General features: G+C 36.9%; 1 protein-coding gene across 1 annotated transcript in view; it reads right to left on the bottom strand.

Annotated features, from left to right (window-relative positions):
• Positions 1-20,062, bottom strand: part of ULK4 (unc-51 like kinase 4) — a 536,768-nt gene that overhangs the window by 302,953 nt on the left and 213,753 nt on the right. Inside the window, exon 30 of the mRNA XM_081284376.1 lies at positions 18,780-18,872. Coding sequence (XP_081140502.1) covers positions 18,780-18,872 — 93 coding nt within the window. The remainder of the gene's footprint in view (positions 1-18,779; positions 18,873-20,062) is intronic.

Below are 20,062 nucleotides of genomic sequence, written 5' to 3'. Positions count from 1 at the left end.
TTAATGTTTAATTGAATAATTAGAAGAAGGGTTACAAGGACCAGGGGCTGGGAATCTTAAAGGCCATCTTAGAATTCTGTCTATTTCAGGTCTAAACTTATTCCCCAATCCAGTTCCATCTCGCCCCTGCTTCCCTTCCTAAAATGAATTCATATTTGATTCTCTGAATAAGCCATTTCTGGTCAACTTGCATATCGACCCCAAACAGAAGCTGGACTTGGTTTAGTTTTCCAACACTACTGGTTAGGACTTTTACATTTCATATTTGTTCTATAACTGACTGAGCATTATACTACAAATATAGCTTTTGTGTTTACATAATTTACCAGTCTAGTGGACCAATGACAGTCATTTTAAATTAAAAATCTCTAAAATCAACTTGAATTTCAAATTACTGATTCAGTGAACCAGCTTCAAAAAGAAATGGTTTCCTAATGTTTATAGTATGATATTATGTCTACCCTGAAAGCAATAACATTTGCAGCTTTTCTCCTTGAAATGCTTGTCCTTGCCTGCAATGCTTGCTAATCCACTTACACAGAATTGCAGAACACTTTAACAAAAATGGAATAATATATACTAGGAATTGTTTTTCACATACACTAAAAAGGGAAGGGTTGATATTTTAGATTTTGCATGAATAAATTTTAGATCAAGCCATTTTAAAAAGATCTACAGTGTCTTAGGAGCAGGCATTATTATTCTTCCCTGAGGATGTTTATACCCCAGAAGGCACAAAACATATCAAAATAACTTAATTCAAGTTATAAGGCTGACTGCTTCATTCACTAAGAAAGTCCCAGAATTAAGTTACAATATGAAGATATATTAGAATGTACCTCCTACATAAAGAAACTTCCCACTGCCTAAAATAGCATGAAAAAGATGAATTTTAGCAAGAAAATTTTTGGTGAGATTAAAATCAAGTGTTTTCCAACAGGAAAAATATTTTAAGCAGAAATAGAAGATTTTTACGTTGCATACACTACTTTGCAAAATATTTTTACACCTAATACCTCAACAGATGCTCGATACAGTCCTGTGATAATCCACATCTGTTGAACGAAACAGGGCTACAAAGTGTAACTATCACAGAAAGCGAAATGAGTGTACTGTAGTCAAGAGGATCTCCACAAGGCATGCAGAACTCTTTTTTCAAGGTATCCCTGATGCCTCCAAACTGCAGACACTGGCATATACCTGAAAGTCCTATTTATCCAGGGTTTAACATGAATTGCCCCTACACAGGCAGCAATGCTCTTGATCACCAGCAGAGGGCTGTGGCCCCTCATTCCCACATCCTGCCAGTGCTTTAGGTCCTACCTGGGTCCAGAACCTCCCCACCACTTCCCTTCCTGTCTTTCTGAAGCCTGTGGCTCTGCAGCGGGTCTCCTTTCTCTAAGGATTCTGTGACTCCTTGGCATTCTCTGCAACATATGACTCTATATCCATCTCACAGCTCATGTTGAAACTACAGCAAAAGAGGCATGTTCATTCTTGCACCAAAATGGGGAGGAGACTTAACATAAAGAGAAAGTATCAGTAAGATAAAAGAATTAATAGTAGCACAGACTGAGGCAAGTCCCTAAGAGAATCATCCAATTGTATATATGGTCAGATTTTCTTTTCTCCTACAGATATAATTACTATTCTTTATTATTGGGTTCATATCAAATGAGATATTTTAAATATCGCTTTTAATGTCATGAATCTGTTTATTTGCTATAGTCTTTCTTGTCCTTTTCATGAAATGAAAACAAAATTTTTTGTTTTAGATTCTATTTGGAATCAGACTGAGATTTCTCCCATTCATTCAATAAATATGTATTTAGTGCCTCTTAGTGTCATGCTCTGGCTAAGTGAGAGCAACATTAAGTATTATAAGTTGTATGATTGATATTTAAAGTTAAAGATCCATAAAGGGGCTGAGCGCCATGGCTCATCCCGGTAATCCCAGGGGATTGGGAGGCTGAGACAGGAAGATCGCAAATTCAAAGCCAACCTCACCTTTTTGCTTAGCGAGGCGCTAAGCAACTCAATGAGATTCTGTCCCTAAATAAAATACAAAATAGGGCTGGGGATGTGGCTCAGTGGTCAAGTGCCCCTGAGTTCAATCCCCAGTACCCCACCCCCCAAAAATTCCATCAAAGCGGGCTGGGATTGTGGTTCAGCGGTAGAGTGCTCGTCTAGCACGTGCGATGCCCTGGGTTCGATCCTCAGCACCACATAAAAATAAATAATTAAATAAAGATATTGTGTTCAACTACTTCTAAAAACAAATATTTTTTAAAAATCCATAAAAGGTAGAAAAGGAAACAGAATCCTCTGAAGAGCTGGGGTAAAGGCTTCAAAGTGCAACCAAACCAATAATGACAATGGTAACAAACAGGGATTACAGCTACTATGTGGAACATACAGTTCAGAGGCATTATTAGTCCTTTTTTCTTCAGATGAGAAATGGAGGTACAAAGAAGTTGAATAAATGGATTAAGTGGCAAGTAATAAGGCAACTTAAATGCGAGTTCACATTCCACAATATAGGTTACTGCTTGAGGTATACAGAAATGGGTTATTTTTTAAAATATTTTTTTAGTTGACAGAACTTTATTTTTATTCATTTACATGCGGTGTTGAGAATCAAACCCAGTGCCTCACCCATGCTAGAAAAGCACTCTACCACTGAGCTACAACCCCAGCTCCAGAAATAGGTTATTGACAGAGACAGAGGGACAGGTAAGCAGGGAAGAAAAGCAGAGAGCAATGAAGTATGTCCTGGGAAAAAGCTGCAGCATGGAAAAGCAAAACCATGGCTCAGTAAGCGCAATGGAAAGTAAGTGGGAAAGCAAGTTTATTAAATATGTGGATGAGGTAATAAGAGGATCAGGCTGGAGGAGTAGGCAAGGGCAGATCACAAATGATCCTGCTAAGAATACTGCAGAGAAGCTTGAACATGATCCTCTGGGTGAGAATTGGCAAACTACAGCCTGCAGGCCATATGCTGTTGGCTACCTGTATTTGTATGGCCCACAAACTGAAAACAGATTTTTAAATGGCTGAAGAAAAAAAATTTTAGACTGTAATATATAAAAGTTATATGAAATTAAAATTTCAGCTTCCAGAAATAAAATTTTAGTGAATCATAGCCATGATCCTTCCTTTGCACACTGTTCATGACAGCACTGAGTAGCTCCAACAGAAACCATATGGCCTGCAAAGCCTAAAATATTTACTACCTGGCATTTTACAGGAAGTTTACTCTTCCTGTAAACTCTGTTCTAGATGACTGGGTGTCATTGTGGGTTGGGATAAGGCAAAGTGATATCATTAGTAGCATTTTATGTCTCCAATCGGGAGAATGGCCTAGAGAAAAACAGGATCAGTGAGCAGACAAGGAGTACTCTCTAAGAGGTGATAAATCAGTCAAAGTAGGACTCCGTTCGAATCTATAGGAAAAGATGAGATACACTAAATGAGACTGTAGCAAGAAAACTACTGGATACAGGAAAAAGATCTAGAATGATTCCAAGTACTTGATTTGTGTTCCCAGGAGCCACCAAGAGTGATACAATGAACATCACAAGAAGCAATCTCCTTTATTGGAGCTCCCTGTGTGTGGAAGCACTGTGCTTAGTACTTTGAGTCACTTAATCCTTCCTGTGAGGCAGGAATTAACCTGACCCTGCCAAGGGGAAAAACTCACATTGAACCTTGTTCAAGGTAACACAACCAAACGGTTTCAGAGTTCAAAACCTTAACTGCTCTGAGATACTGTTCTAAGATAATGTACAGAGGAACAGCATGTTTGGATAAGAGATTAATTAAGTTTGAAAAGAGGAGTGAAAGACTCAAGGCAGAAACCTGAGACATATCAACACTTAAAAAGTTACTAGGAAAATATAAAATAAAAAACTGGTCACAATATTCACGAGCTGGGAAGAAGGAATGTCAATGGCAGTAGAATGGAAGAGAGTAAAAATGAAAATAAAAAATAATAAAGCTTAACACCCTGTTCACTTTTTTTTTAATTGTAGATGGATCCAATACCCTTTATTATTTATTTATTTTTTAATGTGGTGCTGAGCATCAAACTCAGTGCCTCACACATGCTAGGCAAGCGCTCTACCACTGAGCTATGACCCCATCACTCTTGATGTTCAGAGTTTAGATTTGATTCCTATTCCTGTAGGTACATTATTATTAACTTTAGCAACCCTAAGCTCGTTTTAGGAGCTATTTCTTAGATCAACTTGTGATTCTATGGTGCTAAGAATAGAGAGCAATGATCAACTTGAAACCAGTGAACTAATGCTATTTTGCTGACTATGAAACCACAGATGGGTGATTGATCATCATTCAAGTTCATGTTTCCTAGAACCACACCAGACCCTGTGTGTGTGTGTGTGTGTGTGTGTGTGTAGCAAATTTCCAGTTTTATCCCAACTACAGCAAATAATTATTTTTAAATATTTTATATAACTATATGTTATTTGCATAAAATGTATATAAGTATAGTAAGATGAATATAATATTTCATTAATGTTATCTAGGGGGAAAAGTATTACACTGAAAATATATAATGCCACCATTGTCTTTTTTTCTATCCATGTACGACACAGTATCAAACCTATCTTTAAAATACCAGCTACCATTCACTGGGCATGAACTCTGTGTTGCACTGAGCTCTGTGCTTGAACATCCCTGCTTCATTCAACACCTATGAATTCTGAAATTTTGTCCAATTACAGAGGAAGACACGGAAGACACTGAAGCACAGGCTGCTGAGGCAATTTGTTCAACCTGCAAAGTCAGTCATGAATCAGATTAGAACTGGAATCTGCCACTATCAGAGCCTATAAAATACATCATATTGGGATGGGAATTGGGAGAAAAGTCCAAATTCTAGTGATTTTCTTAACATTTTAAAAACAACTTTCCATGATGTTAAATATTCATATAAAATGAGTTGTTATATATTTACAGCTTTATAACCTATCCACTTATTTAACTAGTCTCCCCCTCTGGATGGAACACTGTTTTACAGGATCTATTCTTATACATTAGAATGAAAATAAAGGTAGTAGGGCTAAGGGATCACTTCAAATGAATTTCAATTCTGAATTTTCCTAGCTTTGTATCCCTGGAAATTTACATAAACTTTGAGCTTTATCTTCACCACATGCAATACTAACAAATGCCAGTGAAGCTTTTAGCATTGTCTGGTACATTAAAAAAAAAAAAAAAAAAGCCCTCCAAAAAGAGACACTGGCTGTCTTTACTTTTAATGTTATTATTTCAAATAATGTTTTAGGGGGCATTCTTGTAAGTACATATTTATATGTATGTTTTACTATTTTCTCAGGATGTATTCCTAAAAGTAGAATCAAAGATATTTAAGATTTAATCTTTTTGTCTTTTTGATAGCCACTCTGACAGATTTTAATTTGCATTTCTCTAATGATTAGTGATGTTGACCATTTTTTCATATACCTACTGGCCATTTGTATGTCTTTTTTGGGGGGGGAGGTCAGTGTACTGGGTACTCTACCACTGAGCCGCTTCCCCAGCCTTCTTCATTTTTTATTTTGAGACAGAGTCTTGCTAAATTGCAAAACTAGCCTCAAACTCAAGATCCTCCTGCTTCAGCATTCCAAGCAGCTGGGATCACAGATTTGCACCCCCACACCTGGCTATGTGTCTCCCTTTAAGAAATATCTATTCAAGTCCTTTGCCCAATTTTTTTTTCCATCAGGTTGCTGTCCTACTATGAATTGGAGTTTCTTATATATTTTAGATACTGACCTCTTATTAGATGCATTATTAGTTTGCAAATATTTATTCCTATTCCATAACTTGACTCATCTTATGATCACTATTTCCTTTAGCTGTACGAAGCTTTTCAGTGTAATGTAATCTCTCATTTGTCTATTTTTGCTTTTGTTGCCTCAACTTTGGGGTTTAAGGGATATACTAATTTAAAAGGCAAGCAGCAGTATATGAAAGTGAATTTCATATTTCATTAGACTCTCAAGTACTTTAAAAAAAAATGATGTGGCTTTCCTTCTCAGTTAACTTGCTATCTTAACATAATTTTCTTCGCTTATTAATGAGGTAAGTCTTTCACATGTTTATTGTGAGGAACTGGCTTTTCATGTCCTTTTCTATTTTCCCTTTGGGCCTATGCTATGTTTGAATCTCATGAAAACCCAATGAAATCTATCCCTACAACCTGCCCGAATGGTTAGGCAAGATTTACAATGAGGCTGAGAAAATAAAATAGCAGGAAAATGTGGTACATTCTGAGGGTATGAAATGTCTCAGCAGCATTTACCTCTCTGAAGAACCGTGACTAATCTACTTGACTGCCTGGTTTTTTCCCCCTATGTAATAATATGCCACAGCAAAGAATGCTAAGTGGCAACACATGTTCAAGATGGTATTAAAAATGTCCCAAGAAAGTCGCAGAATGTTATTTTACACTCGGACCACTGTCTAATCTGGCAGCTCCCTTTAATTATATCACAAAGGTTCCATCTGTACAGCAAACACTGATATATTCTGACCAATAACTGTCACCACACAGAATTAGAAGACTCTTGACATGGGAAAGGTTTGGTACTGAGACATGACTGATGAATCAAGGGTCTGTGTGTTAGGCCTCACGTTACATTCCATTCAGCTCATCTTCACCAAGCTGATTGACAGGGGCAGGTGTATGCAATATTCAAACAATGTATAACTTTATCAAGAGTAAATAAACAAGAAAGAATTCACATCACAAGTACTTTGTTAATTCCAAAATGGCAGATCACCTTGATAAATCACCAAAGGAGTGTGGAAACATAGGAACAGAGCTTGCTATGCTACAACTTGCCAAATAAGAAATTTATTCTTTCAGAATTCAGGAGATACACTGATGGCATCAAGAAACTTTGTTCAGCCATCACTTCTAGAGTCAGGATGCCATAAACTGATGGTTTTGCAAGCTGTAAATACAAATAAATAATGGTTGCTGAATTAGACTTGATGACCAAACACAAAATATATGGGTGTCACAGAAATGCTTTATTTTGAGACAATGTTTTCTTCTGCCTCTGTTTGCAGTGGTGCACAGTTTGACACCATCAGAAGCAAAATAAATCTGCATTACCAGTAGAAAATAACCAAAAGGTAATAACTGATCAGTCAAAATTCAAAGAAGCTAACAAGAAAAACTGGGAACTCCCACCAAGCAAGGATGAACATGTGTATCAGTTAAACAAATTGTCCCTACGTCATTATTTGGATCCAATGCCACTGTCACCTTTACACATTCCTTAAAAATTAAGCAATGAAGTGAAGATGTTAATCTGATGTTAAATAAATAATTTAAAGACTATTCCTTTTAAATTCTGAAAATATTGATGCCTATAGTGGCTACAAGAGAAAATGGAACAGTATAAGAATAAAGTGTATTGCTTTAATACTAAACCTTGTGTACCTATGAGAAACCAAGTGTTTCATCAAAACACATCAACATTTGGATGGCTAATCGCCTATGAAAGCCTGTGAAGGTTTGAGTTTCATCAATGCCACCATGACTGCCATCTTCAATTCCGCACTGACATCCTCATCCTAACACTCAGGGAAGTCCCACAGATGCAGAGACCACTCACAGCTCTCTGTCAGCACAAACCCCACAACAGAGACATTTCTTAGCACTTTGTAGATTGAGGAGGCTGCCAGTGAACTTAATTCAACGTGAAATCAGGAGCCAGAACAGAGCTCAAATCCTGGGAGGACAGGGAAGAAAAAGGTAGAACTGATCCAGGAACTAGAATCACACCATGAATCCAATTCTAGCAGGAGCTGCAGGATGGTGAAAAGCAAAGAAGGTGCCAGAACCTCAAGATGGATGATGGCAGAGGGAAATGAAGGAGAAACATGCTTTTGTCATTATCCACATGATGCTAAGGCTAACTGTGCTGAGAAACTGAATTGCTCTTAGATGTAAATGTGACACAATGAGACTTACAGCACAGTTTGACTTTAAAGTCCACTGTGATAGTGACTTGTGTTCCAAAATAAAAGCAGCTCTACTGAGTAGAACAAAAAACAATGGACCAAGAGGTCCACTAATTTGATCAAATTGTTAAATTTAATGATTAATTTGATCTTGCTTCAAGTGAATTGTGGGGGATGGGACAAATTGCCTCTAGAGCCCCCATTTTCTTCCTGCATAAAACGAAGACACTGGCCTAACCATGTCTTTTTACCCTGTACCATGGATGTTCTGCATCTTGGGGCCTGGAGGAAACATACAATTCCTAGAGAAAGCAAACAGCCCACCTTTCAGCAGATTTCCTATGCAAACCAACCAATCCAGAGCTCCTACCTTTACACACCTCCTTAATTGAGCTTTGTAAACTCCAGTCCACTATTCATCTGTCATAATCCCTCCAGAGACAGGTACAGATACAGGTTGTAGGGTCAGCCCTTACAACCCAGAGCCACTCAAGTTGTGAAACTAGCCAATCCTAAACCTATTTACTGTTTTACCTGTTCTTTTCCACATAAACCACAATAAAGGTTTCTATCCACATCTTCCTGTGCTTCCTGATTACCCTGATGCTACCCCCTTCTGGTTCCAGTGGCGTGGTGCTCCCTCCTCTTGGGATCCGAGTCTAACAGACTATCTTTTCAATGTCAGTCATCTCATTTTGGTTGGCTTTACCCTACCTGAATAATAAAATATACATTTTAAAATAGCTAAATGATCTCCAAAGTTCCATAAAGTTCTAAATAGCTGATATTTTTAAGTTCATATATAAAGTTTTATTCTTTAGACCAAGAGTTGGCACTTTCTGAAAAGTTTCAAAAGTAAATATGTGGGGCTTTGGCAGACATAAGGATCTCTGTATCACAGTTGTCTCTCAGTTTGTAAGTTTTACAACGCTTTAAAAATGTAAAAACCACTCTTACCTCGCAAGCCATACAAAAATAGGCTGCAAGCCCATTGGCCTTCTGGATCACAACCTGCCAATCCTTACATTAGAGAAAAAGGGAAAGTTGACAGACCTTAGGATGGCTTGCAAAACCCAAAAAAGCATCATTGACTCCGAACTCAGATTTAAAACCGCTCTACAATGCACAACTGGGGAATCAATATTTGTACAATAAATTCCAAATTGTTTCCTTGTAAATCTCACACTGGACAAAAAAAAAATTATTTCTAACCCAGAAATAATTGCTAAGTGCTCACATGACGATGAATTCACATCTACACTGAAAGAAAACAATGAGGAAATATCACTGCCTGAAATAACTACCTGAAATAACTCTGGCCAGATTCCAGTAGACACAACTTTAACAGGTTCACCAATCCAGAGAACCACTGCAAGCACAATATGTCTCCTCTAAATATACTTTTGCAACTTGTAGATTCCTCTAGAACCAGATAACATAAACACATCCAACTTAAATACATCAACACTTGCTTTAGAATTGGAGGTTCTATTTCACTAACAGCTTTCAAACATGGTTAAAAACCACAAGTCATTAAACCAAGAAAGTAAAAAAAATCCCAAAATGCTAATTTTTCAAGGGTAAAATAAAGGTTTATGCTAAGACCTATTAAAAGGACAATTTCAGTGGAAGAACATAAAATACCCCAGCAAAGCCAACAATTAGGACAATTTTTATTTCCAAATTTTTCCTAATTTTAATATCAATAATACACATTGGACAAGTACACAACACCAATCCTAAAATCAAGGCAGGGAGAGAAAGTGGGTAAAGAAAAAAAAGAAAAGCTCTTGCCAGGCGCAGCAGTGCACAACTGTAATCCCAGTGGCTCAGGAGGCTGAGGCAGGAGAATCACAAGTTCAAAGCCAGTCTCAGGAAATCAAGGCACTAAGCTACTCGGTAAGACCTTATATCTAAATAAAATACGAAATACAGCTGGGGATGTGGCTCAGTGGCTGAGTGCCCCTGAGTTCAATCCCTGTTATATAGCCTCCCTTCCCACCACTGGAAAAAAAAAAAAAAAGACCAGCTCAGAATTTTGAATCTTTTACACTTGCGTTATCTCCTGAAATTCCTCTAATTTTAGTAAGAAGCATAGAGGTGAACCCTATGTGCTGAGAACAATGGAACATGGGCTATGTCCACAAACGAGGAAAGAGCAGGTTAAAAATGGATGCTCAAGAGTGCAGCCCCTGTTGGAGAAATCCTCTAATCTGCAGAGTGCTGGTGAGGAATAAGTAGGAAACCACACAAAGTGACCCTAAAATGGAAATGGGAGCCTCAGAGACTGGCTTGCTTCTCCTTACGAGGCTTTTCTGTATCCAAAGGCACCCTGAGAAGCAACATGTTGTTTCTGGAGAAGTCAATTCGTTCTAATTTTAAGAGTGAAGTTTTGCTTTAGTAGTTATTTTACTCTCAGAAATTTCATCCAAGGAAATGCTTTAGCTGTATAACTTGAGCTAAATGAGGAGGAAAAAACACTCTAAATGGCTTATTTTAATAACAGAAAAACATCTCAAACATAGCCAACATTTCTGAGGATTTGGGCTTTTTTTTAAACCAGTTATGAAATTGAAATTTGTATAGAATTTTAAATCTACATCAAAATATGATAAGGCCTAATTAATATATGTACACGGAAAGGCAAACTCATGAATAGAGTGTTCAAAATGAGTCCACAAAAGAGGAAAGAACAGGTTAAAAGATAAATCCCAAGATAAATCCTAAAAGAATGGCCCCTCCCCATGCAGTTTCTTTCAACTATTAAAAAATTTGTTTACACTACTTTATAGGGTGCTAGAGCTGTGGTCTGTATTCTTGTCACCAAACATTTCCACCTTCTGTCTTCTAGGAATTCCTCCTTCAATCTTTCTTCCTCTGATCATGATGAAGGGGAGAAAGAAGGAAGGGAGAAGGAAGAGAGAAGGAAGGGGGAGAAAAAAGGGAACTCTTCTATAATAGAGACACTTTAAAACTTAAAGCTCTAATTTCCCAAATTTCCTGATAAACTTTTTCTGCAGCTGAACTTCATCATGATGAATGAGAATGGGGACAGAGGAAATGGCCCCAAAGCCTGAGCAGACACTAGTAAGGGCTGAAAACCTGAGTTGTAACATCCACTGTATGTACACTCTGGCTAGCTCAGCTGGCTAAATATATATATATATTTATCCTGGCTTTTGTTTCTATAAATAGTAAGGCTTCTTTAGGACCTACCACCGTAGATTAGCTACTTGCCCACTTTGGGTCACACTGAAATTAAATTTATTTTTCCTTTGCTTATGCAGGTGGGTAACTGAATGCACATCATGGGAAACCAGCAGGGCCTCTGACCTGGGGTATCAGCAACACTTTTAAAGTACTGTCTATGGATCCAATGGTAAAAACATCTTTATTTTCCAGAGGAGGGAACTTAGGTACAGACAGGTTGACTAACTAGACTAAAATGACACAGCTAGCTTTGTTACAGTCCTTTAGATGCTGCCATAATCTTAGGAACATGCAGGTCTCTTTGAAAATATTTCAACATTTAATAAAAGCAAATATAAAAAACTGCCTCCTCCATTAAATGGTAAGCACCCTTAAGGTAAAAACTGTATCATATTCTTTATCCCTGTCATCATTCAGTAGTTGCTGATAAGATGTTAAATAAATCAATGAATCAAGGAGTCAACAAATGAACCAACAATCAAAGAGGGAAATTACTTGGAAATAGGAGACCATAAGGCCAGAATATTTTTACTGAAGGATACACCATTGATTCACGGTGAAGTTCATTTAAGAGATCCCTAAAAATTTCATTTTTCTAAAAAGCATTTTTATGATCTTGTCATAAAAGAAATGGCTTTAACATTTTGAGGAAACTAAAATGATAGCAATGTTTCCTAGGTATAGAATATAAAGAATACTTTTGCAATTCAGAAAGATAGCTAAATTTTGCTCCCAAGAACTCAAAGTTAAAATTCAATTTCTTTACGGAGGGAAATTTGCTGAAAGCTAATTAGCTCTTATTGGAAACAAGCTACTGGAGTAATGCTCTCTCAAAGAGGAATGGTTTGGTGCAACCTACTGTAAAATTAAGAAAGAAAAAAAGGGCAGAGCTCAGGAGAGTTAACAGATTCCCCCCGAGAGTAAAATTGCACTAATGTGGAAAACAATTTACCTCTTTGCTATAAACTCCGCAATAAACTAGATTTGCCAAACCAGAAGTGTTTTTGGTTTGTTTGTTTTAAATAAGTGTTGTCATATATGTCTTAGCCCACATTCTCTTGCTTTAACAGCATCCCTGAGACTGTGAAATTTATAAAAGGAAGAAGTTTGTTTAGAATCACAGTTCTAGAGGCTGGGAAAACAAAGAATAGGTGGCCATACCCAGTGAGGGTCTTGTGCTGCTTCATAACATGCCAGAAGTCATAAGGCAAGTAGGCATGTGGAGGGGAGAGAGAAGGCAGTAAAACTCCCACAGTAGCTAACTCATTCTCATAGGAAATTCATTAACCTATTCATGAGGGCCCCACCCCCATGGCCCAAGCATCTCCCATGAGGCCACACCAACCCATACTGCTGCACAAACTCTCAGGCACACACTGGAGCCATAGAAATATACAATATAGATTTGATCAAACATTTGCTTTATTTTGAAAAGGAAAAAAAAACTTTAATGGTACTAAGGTTTTTGAGGGTTTCCTTATCCAAGAATACTCCCATAAAATCAGAAAAACCACCTAAAAATGATAATGCTTCACTTGACACAGGGTATCTTAATGTCCCAATGGTTATTATTTGGTATTCTAAACTCAGTGATTTCCAGCCACACTAAGATATGTACCCTTCAAAGAACATGATGCTAATGGATTCAATTAATAAGTTAAATTTAGAGAAGTGGGTCATGGTTATTTGTATATTAGAAATCTATTTGCACAAAACAGGTCGTTGTACTTGATATACATTTTGCAGTCAAGCTTTTTCCTAAAAAATCACTGCTACCAAGTAGATGGGAAAGATCTGAGTTTAATGAGTTAGCATTTTATTTTTTTAAATTTATTATTTATTCTAACTTGTTATATAAGTCAGAATGCATTTCAATTCATAGTACACATATAGAACAAAATTTTTCATGTCTCTGGTTGTGCACAACATATGTACTTAGAGTACATATGTTGTCTTCACATATGTACTTAGAGTAATGATGTCTATCTCATTCCACCATCATTTCTACCCCCAAGCCCCCTCCCTTCCCCTCCCAACACTTTTCCCCATCTAGAGTTCATCTAATCTTCTCATGCTCCCTCTTCCAACCCCACTATGAATCAGCCACCTTATATCAGAGAAAACATTCGGCATTTGGTTTTGGGGGATTGGCTAACTTCACTTAGCATTATATTCTCCAACTCCATCCATTTACCTGCAAGTGTCATGATTTTATGCTCTTTTATTGCTGAGTAATATTCTATTGTGTATATACAGCACATTTTCTTTATCCACTTATTTATTGAGGGGCATCTAGGTTGATTCCACAGTTTAGCTATTGTGAATTGTGCTGCTATAAACATCCATGTGGCTGTGTTCCCGTAGTATGCTGTGTTTAAGTCTTTGGGGTACAGAGCGAGGAGTGGGATAGCTGGGTCAAACAGTGGTTCCATTCCCAGTTTTTCAAGGAATCTCCATATTGCTTTCCAGATTGCTGATGGGACTGCAAATTGATGCAGCCAATGTATGAGTATGCCTTTTTCCCCACATCCTCGCCAACACTTATTGTTATTTGTGTTCTTAGTAGCTGCCATTTTGACTGGAGTGAGATGAAATCAGAGTAGTTTTGATTTGCATTTCTTGGCTTGCTAGAAATGTTGAACATTTTTTCATATATTTGTTGATTGATTGTATATCACCATCTGAGAAATATCTGTTCAGTTCCTTGTTCCTTTTATTGATTGGGTTTTTTGGTGTTAAGTTTTTTGAGTTTTTTATATATCCTACAGATTAGTGCTCTATCTGATGGGTGTGTGGTAAAAATTTGCTCCAATTCTGTAGGCTATCTATTCACCTCACTGACTACAGAACATTAAAGAAAGAAATTAAAGATGACCTTAGAAGTGGAAAGATCTTCCTTGTTCTTGGATATGCAGAATTATTATTGTCAAAATGACCATACTACCAAAAGCACTATCCAGATTTAATGCAATTCCAGCCAAAATCCCAATGACATTACTCATAGAAATAGAAAGGTAATCATGAAATTCAGCTGAAAAAATAAGAGACCCAGAATAATCAAAATAATCCTTAGCAAGAAGAGTGAAGCAGGTAGCATCACTATACCAGCCCTTAAATTATATTACAGAGCAATAGTAACAAAAACAGCATGGTACTGGGAACAAAATCGACTTGTATACCAATGGTACAGAGTAGAGGACACAAAGACAAATCCACATAAATACAATTATCTCATATTAGCCAAAGGTGCCAAAAACATATACTGGAGAAAAGATAGCCTCTTCAATAAATGGTACTGGCAAAATTGGAAACCCATATGCAGCAAAATGAAATTAACCCATCTCTCTCATCATGCACAAAACTCAACTCAAAATGGATCAAGGACCCAGGATTTAAACCAGAGACCCTGTGCCTAGAAGAAGAAAAAGTAGGCCCAAATCTTCATCATGTCGGATTAGTCCCCAACTTCCTTAATAAGACTCCTATAGAGCAAGAAATAAAATCAAGAATCAATAAATGAGATGAGTTAGCATTTTAGATCCTTGCCAAAATAAGGGTGATAGTTCTCAGCACTGGACTATTTTGTTTTGGTTACAGTAAGCAAATATGGAAAATTTATAAACCTGACCATATATTAGTATATAAATAAAAGTAGATACAAACCAGAAATGGAAGAAAAATATTATACAGTGATAATCACAATACAATAAACTAGAAGTGAATATTAAAGACTCAATTTTCATATATCAAAATGACAAAAGTCATGTACACTAATTTGATACAGGTTTCACACAAACTGCCACTCTTATATACATAGTGAACAGAACAGGAAATTGGCACAAATTAGACTAGGGACAATTTGGGAACATCTTTCAAAATTAGAAATGCTCAGTCTAGAGGTTCTCAATGGTATTTGTGCATTTAATCATCTAGTAAAAATGAGCAATTGTTGTTTAGTCCTAGAGATCATGATTTTATTGGCCAGAAAAGACCAGGGCTTTAGAAATTTGAACAAATTCCCAGGTGACACTAATGTACAAATATTGTACAACTGTTGAAGCAATTCCACTTCTAATCATTTACCCTACACATGTAACCTATGTCATTAATTTATCAAGAGGTTAGAAAAAATAAATATTCTCCAAAAGAGGACTTACTTGTTAAATCAATATGGAATATTCATAAAATGCAATATTATATCTTAAAAAGAGGAAAAATTGTAAAATACATTCCAATAAAGCTTAGGGGATATAGCTATAGTTTTTAAAAAGGTGAAAAACGGGTAGTCGGCATGCTACCATCTATGTGAAAAATAATACACACACAAATTAATAGTAGCCATCTCTTTAGAGTTCCGTGTATGTATATATAACATTATTCACTGTTTGCAATATCACAAGATTAGAAATAAGTCTATTCATTACAACCTAATTAGATAAAGTATGGTATAGACACACAAGGTAAAATCTCACCACTATAAAGTACAATGTGGAAGCTCTCTACATGTTGATATAAGAAGCAAATCTTGAGAATATTCTGTTAAGTGAAAAAGAAATCAAGGGACATAAAAACATATATAATGTTATTTGGGTGTAAAAGGAAGAAATGAGAAAATATACCTTCACATTAGCTTGCATTTGGACATGAAAGAAATAAAAGCAGTGCACCATAGGTCATGCTAGGAAATGAGACAAACAAGGAAAGGAATAAGTCTTTTCAATGTCTTTTTACTTTACATTGTTATCTTTCCAGGGGGGGAGGGGGGAGTATTACCGATTCCAAAATCTTCCACTTAAAATATATTTTTAAAAATTCTAGTAGGGAAATAAAAACAAATCCCCAAAGTCTAATTATTGGTTACTCTTCCCTCCCCAACATTTAAGGCTGGTGCATGATCTTGTCATGTTTCACATGGGTCCCAGGACCAAGGACCACCCTAAAGTATGTGGGAGCTAGAAGATAACCAGAATTAAATGCTTTGCTCTTGACCCTTGGAGCCTGCACCAAAACACGTGGTGCCACTGTTATCTTAACACCTTGTTTCTTGAAAACAGGCAGGCAAAACAGAATCTATAAAGACCCCATGTAATGTAAAATTGGCATGGGGGGGGCAGTTAATCCATTTAACAAAACGATTTAGGTATCTCTGCATATCAGTATTCAAAATTAATTGTGCTCTTTTAAATAGTTATATTGTATTCTATATTATGATTACATAATTCAATTTATATTCATATAAAATTATATAGATCATATAAAATTTTCACATTTTAAAAATTATTTACCTCAGGCTGGGCATGGTGGTATATGCTTATAACCCAGCTATTTGGGGTAAAAAGATCACAATTTCAAGGCCACCCTGAGCAAATTAACAAGACTATCTCAAAATTAAACAAAAATAAAAGGTCTTAGGGGATGTAGCTATAGTAAAGCACCCCTGGATTTGATCCCTAGTACTGGAAAAAAATTTGCCTCAGGAGAAATCTTTGTGCATATGGGAGTTTTCCTGCAGAACAGATTCTTAGAAGTAGAACTGAAGTTTGAAGGTTATTCACCTTTTACACTTTAATTAGACACAGTGAATAAACATTAAGAGATTCAATATTATCAACAGTCAGGGGAATGCAAAATAAAAGGAAGTTCCATTTTTATTTACTAGTTAGCAAGAATACAAATAAACACTTGCATTAAAAGCATTTCAGATGGGGCTGGGGTTGTGGCTCAGCTGTAGAGTGTTCACCTACCACATGCGAGGCCCTGGGTTCGAGTCTCAGCATCACATATTAATTAATTAATTAATTAAGGTATTGTGTCCAACTACAACTAAAAAATAAATATTTTTTAAAAAAGCATTGCAGAGTATGTGTGTGTATATATGTATTTATACATATAATTTAAGTAGCGCGACATTGTTTAGGAAGCACACACTAAAACAGTAACAACATCAACCTTAAGGGAAGAGAAGTATAAGAGGCAGTTGGGGGTCAGGGGGGTTGAGATACGAAAACCCAGGAAATCTCCAGATTCTACTTTTCGAATTTAAGAGAAAGACAACATATGAAAACACTACTTGCTCAAATAAAACAAAAATATAAATTAGCCCACTGAATTCTGTTTGTAAACTCTGCTTAGGGAATAAAAACTAGAGTAAATTAATTTTTAAGCCTATTTTATGATCATTTTTAAAATAAAAATGGTTTTATAGAAGCTATCAATTACCTGTTTCTACTTCTCTAGAATTCTCCTCAAGCACCAATATGAGGAAATTTAACTGAATTAATAGAGTTGGCAAAAAGGAAAAGGCGTACAGAAAACATGTCACAGGAATGAGCTAAAGTCGACATTAAAAAAGTAAATGCAATCTGTTCAATCTCATGAGAAGATAAAATTAGCATACAGCATTAGTACTTGATGTCAAATGCCTAGGAAAGAAGAAACTATCTGACTTTCTACTCAACTTATAAGACAGATTTACTCTTTAGAATTAACTAATTCTTTAGGAAGAGAAAATGGTGCTTTCCAAGTGAGGAACTTGGGAGTTCCATGGCCAGCACCTTTTGGAAGACTCTAAAAGGCTTCAGGAACATGGAGTTTTCATTGTGCTCCCCGAGTTCTTTTGCAACACCACCCAGAGAGGACCAGGTAGTATTTGTATGGCACCTTCGGGAAATGGATAAAGGAAGGTAGCCAGATTGCAAGCTGGACAGCCCCAGCATCATGGACAAGACCAAGAACATGTGGCAATGGTGACTCATGGCACACACAGGTACTCCCACACACCCAGCTTTCCACTCTCTAAAGTAGAAAAGCCTTTCTTATTTACTAGTAGCAAGTAAATGGTAATGCATGATAATGTAGCATTTCTGTGATTAGACAGCGGTCAAGAAAAAACACAGGTGGTTGGAAACGTGTGATTTAACTCTTTATTTAAAATGAACCCATGACTCTGGAGGCCCTGCTCCTATGGATGGTATTCAAAGCCCAGAAAGACCTCAGGTATCACCTGCCCAACACTAATTGTTTTCTTGTTTGAAAGCAAGGAAAACCTCCTCCTATGTTTCCCTTCTGTGGCCCTAGGTATTCTCAGATGAACTATGCCTGGCAAAACTAAAAGTATTCTAGCAACCAGTGCTAATGCAATCTGGCATTATTCAGTATATTCAATAACAGCAAAATTTCCCCACCACTTAAAGAATAGTATGTCAATTGAATAAAATGGTAGCAACTAAGATTCAATAAACACTACTGAGATTTAACAATATTCAATGAAAAATGTGGCACCAATTTTCTAAAACTATATGTAATAGTTTTTTCCCTTTAAAGAATTTATCATTTTGAAAGCATCATGCACTTTACAGGATGCAAACTCAGGTAAGGGATTAAAAATTTGAGCACAAGAGCCAGCACAGCATACATGACAGTACAAACCAGGAAATATGAAAAAGTACCACTTTGGCAGCTCAAATGTTGGTGTTTTAGAATCTCATCATCTGTAACAACATTTCCAGATCACATAAAACACATTTTATAGATGAGAAACAAGACCAAGAGATTTGAACTTACAGTACCTGGTAAAAGTCGGGTTGTGTTCAGTCATCGCGACCAGCAGTTTGAGAGCATACGCTGGTACTGGGTCTGGCTCCATGAGGATGTGCTCATACCTGAGGTGACAAAGGCATTAAAAAACACTCAGTAATTTCCCTCACTTAAATGCCCCATTTAAACAACAGGAAAAAGAGAGACCATAAGGTACAAACATCTGAGAAAAATAGATATAAAATTATGAGCTAGAGGACATACAGGTTACTCAACCTCAGAAAGCTTCCACAGACTTCACTTCCCAATGGTAATGACATTGACCTACTTCACAGAAGACGGTTGTCAGGAATATTCCTTCAGATCATCTAGCACTAAGCCCGTGAATACAGAATACCCTCACATTTCAAAATTCACTAGAGGTCTCCTGGCACACAACACATAGTTGCACTCATGGCTAAGATGCAGCATACAACACAGTAAGGACACACAGCTGAATCACAAGGGAAGAATTCCATATGCAAGTTTCTATGTGGACTGAGAGTATGCAAGTGCTTGCTCTCTCTCATGTAAGCAAGTTCTGTTTCCCCCAGACCCCACCTTCCCATTGAGGGGCTACACTCAGCACAAATTTTCCCCAAGCATTGAAAAATGTAGTATGTGTGTGATGTTTCTGCCTAGGGAAGCAGATGAGAGACTCAGTGGCCACAATTTTTATGAGGGTTTGCTCACACAGCCAACCTCTGACACGTCTCAAAATTCCAGACTCCCAGAAGGAAAGCAGAGGTTCAGCACAGTCAGGTCCTGTGCCTCATCCAGACACATCAAACTACACTTATCAGCTAAATATGGCCTAGGAGCACTCTGAGAGCCATCTTCCAAGATGCCTAGCTTTATGTGGATAGCTTTATGTGGTTAGCGGTCTCAGGTTGGGTATGTTAACTCTTCTGCAGAACACTCGTACAATTAATACTTTTAAAGTTTGACCAAATTAAAACAATATTATCAAATTAAAACATATTACCAAAGAAAATAAAACTCAAAATGCCTTCATCAAAAGTTTCTACAACAAACTGCAGACTGTTCTCCCATGTTCTTTGCTAAGCAAGAGGCTGCTTTGTATACATCTTACCTATTTAGGTCCAGTGATCCAGTGAACAGCACTGTGTAGATACTCAGTAAATAAGCATCAAATGAGTGAGTGAATGGATGAAAAAACAAAACTAACCAATCAACTTTATGACTTATTTCTCTGGAGTAGCCAACAACTAAAAAGCAGGGAATAGAGGGCTTGGGGAGGACTCTCTAAAAATAC

The sequence above is a fragment of the Spermophilus citellus genome (assembly GCF_964194105.1).
Source record: "Spermophilus citellus genome assembly, chromosome: 3".
NCBI classification, from domain to species: Eukaryota; Metazoa; Chordata; class Mammalia; order Rodentia; family Sciuridae; genus Spermophilus; species Spermophilus citellus.
Note: the sequence above shows the minus strand (reverse complement) of the source record. Positions and strands in the feature narration are given on the sequence as shown.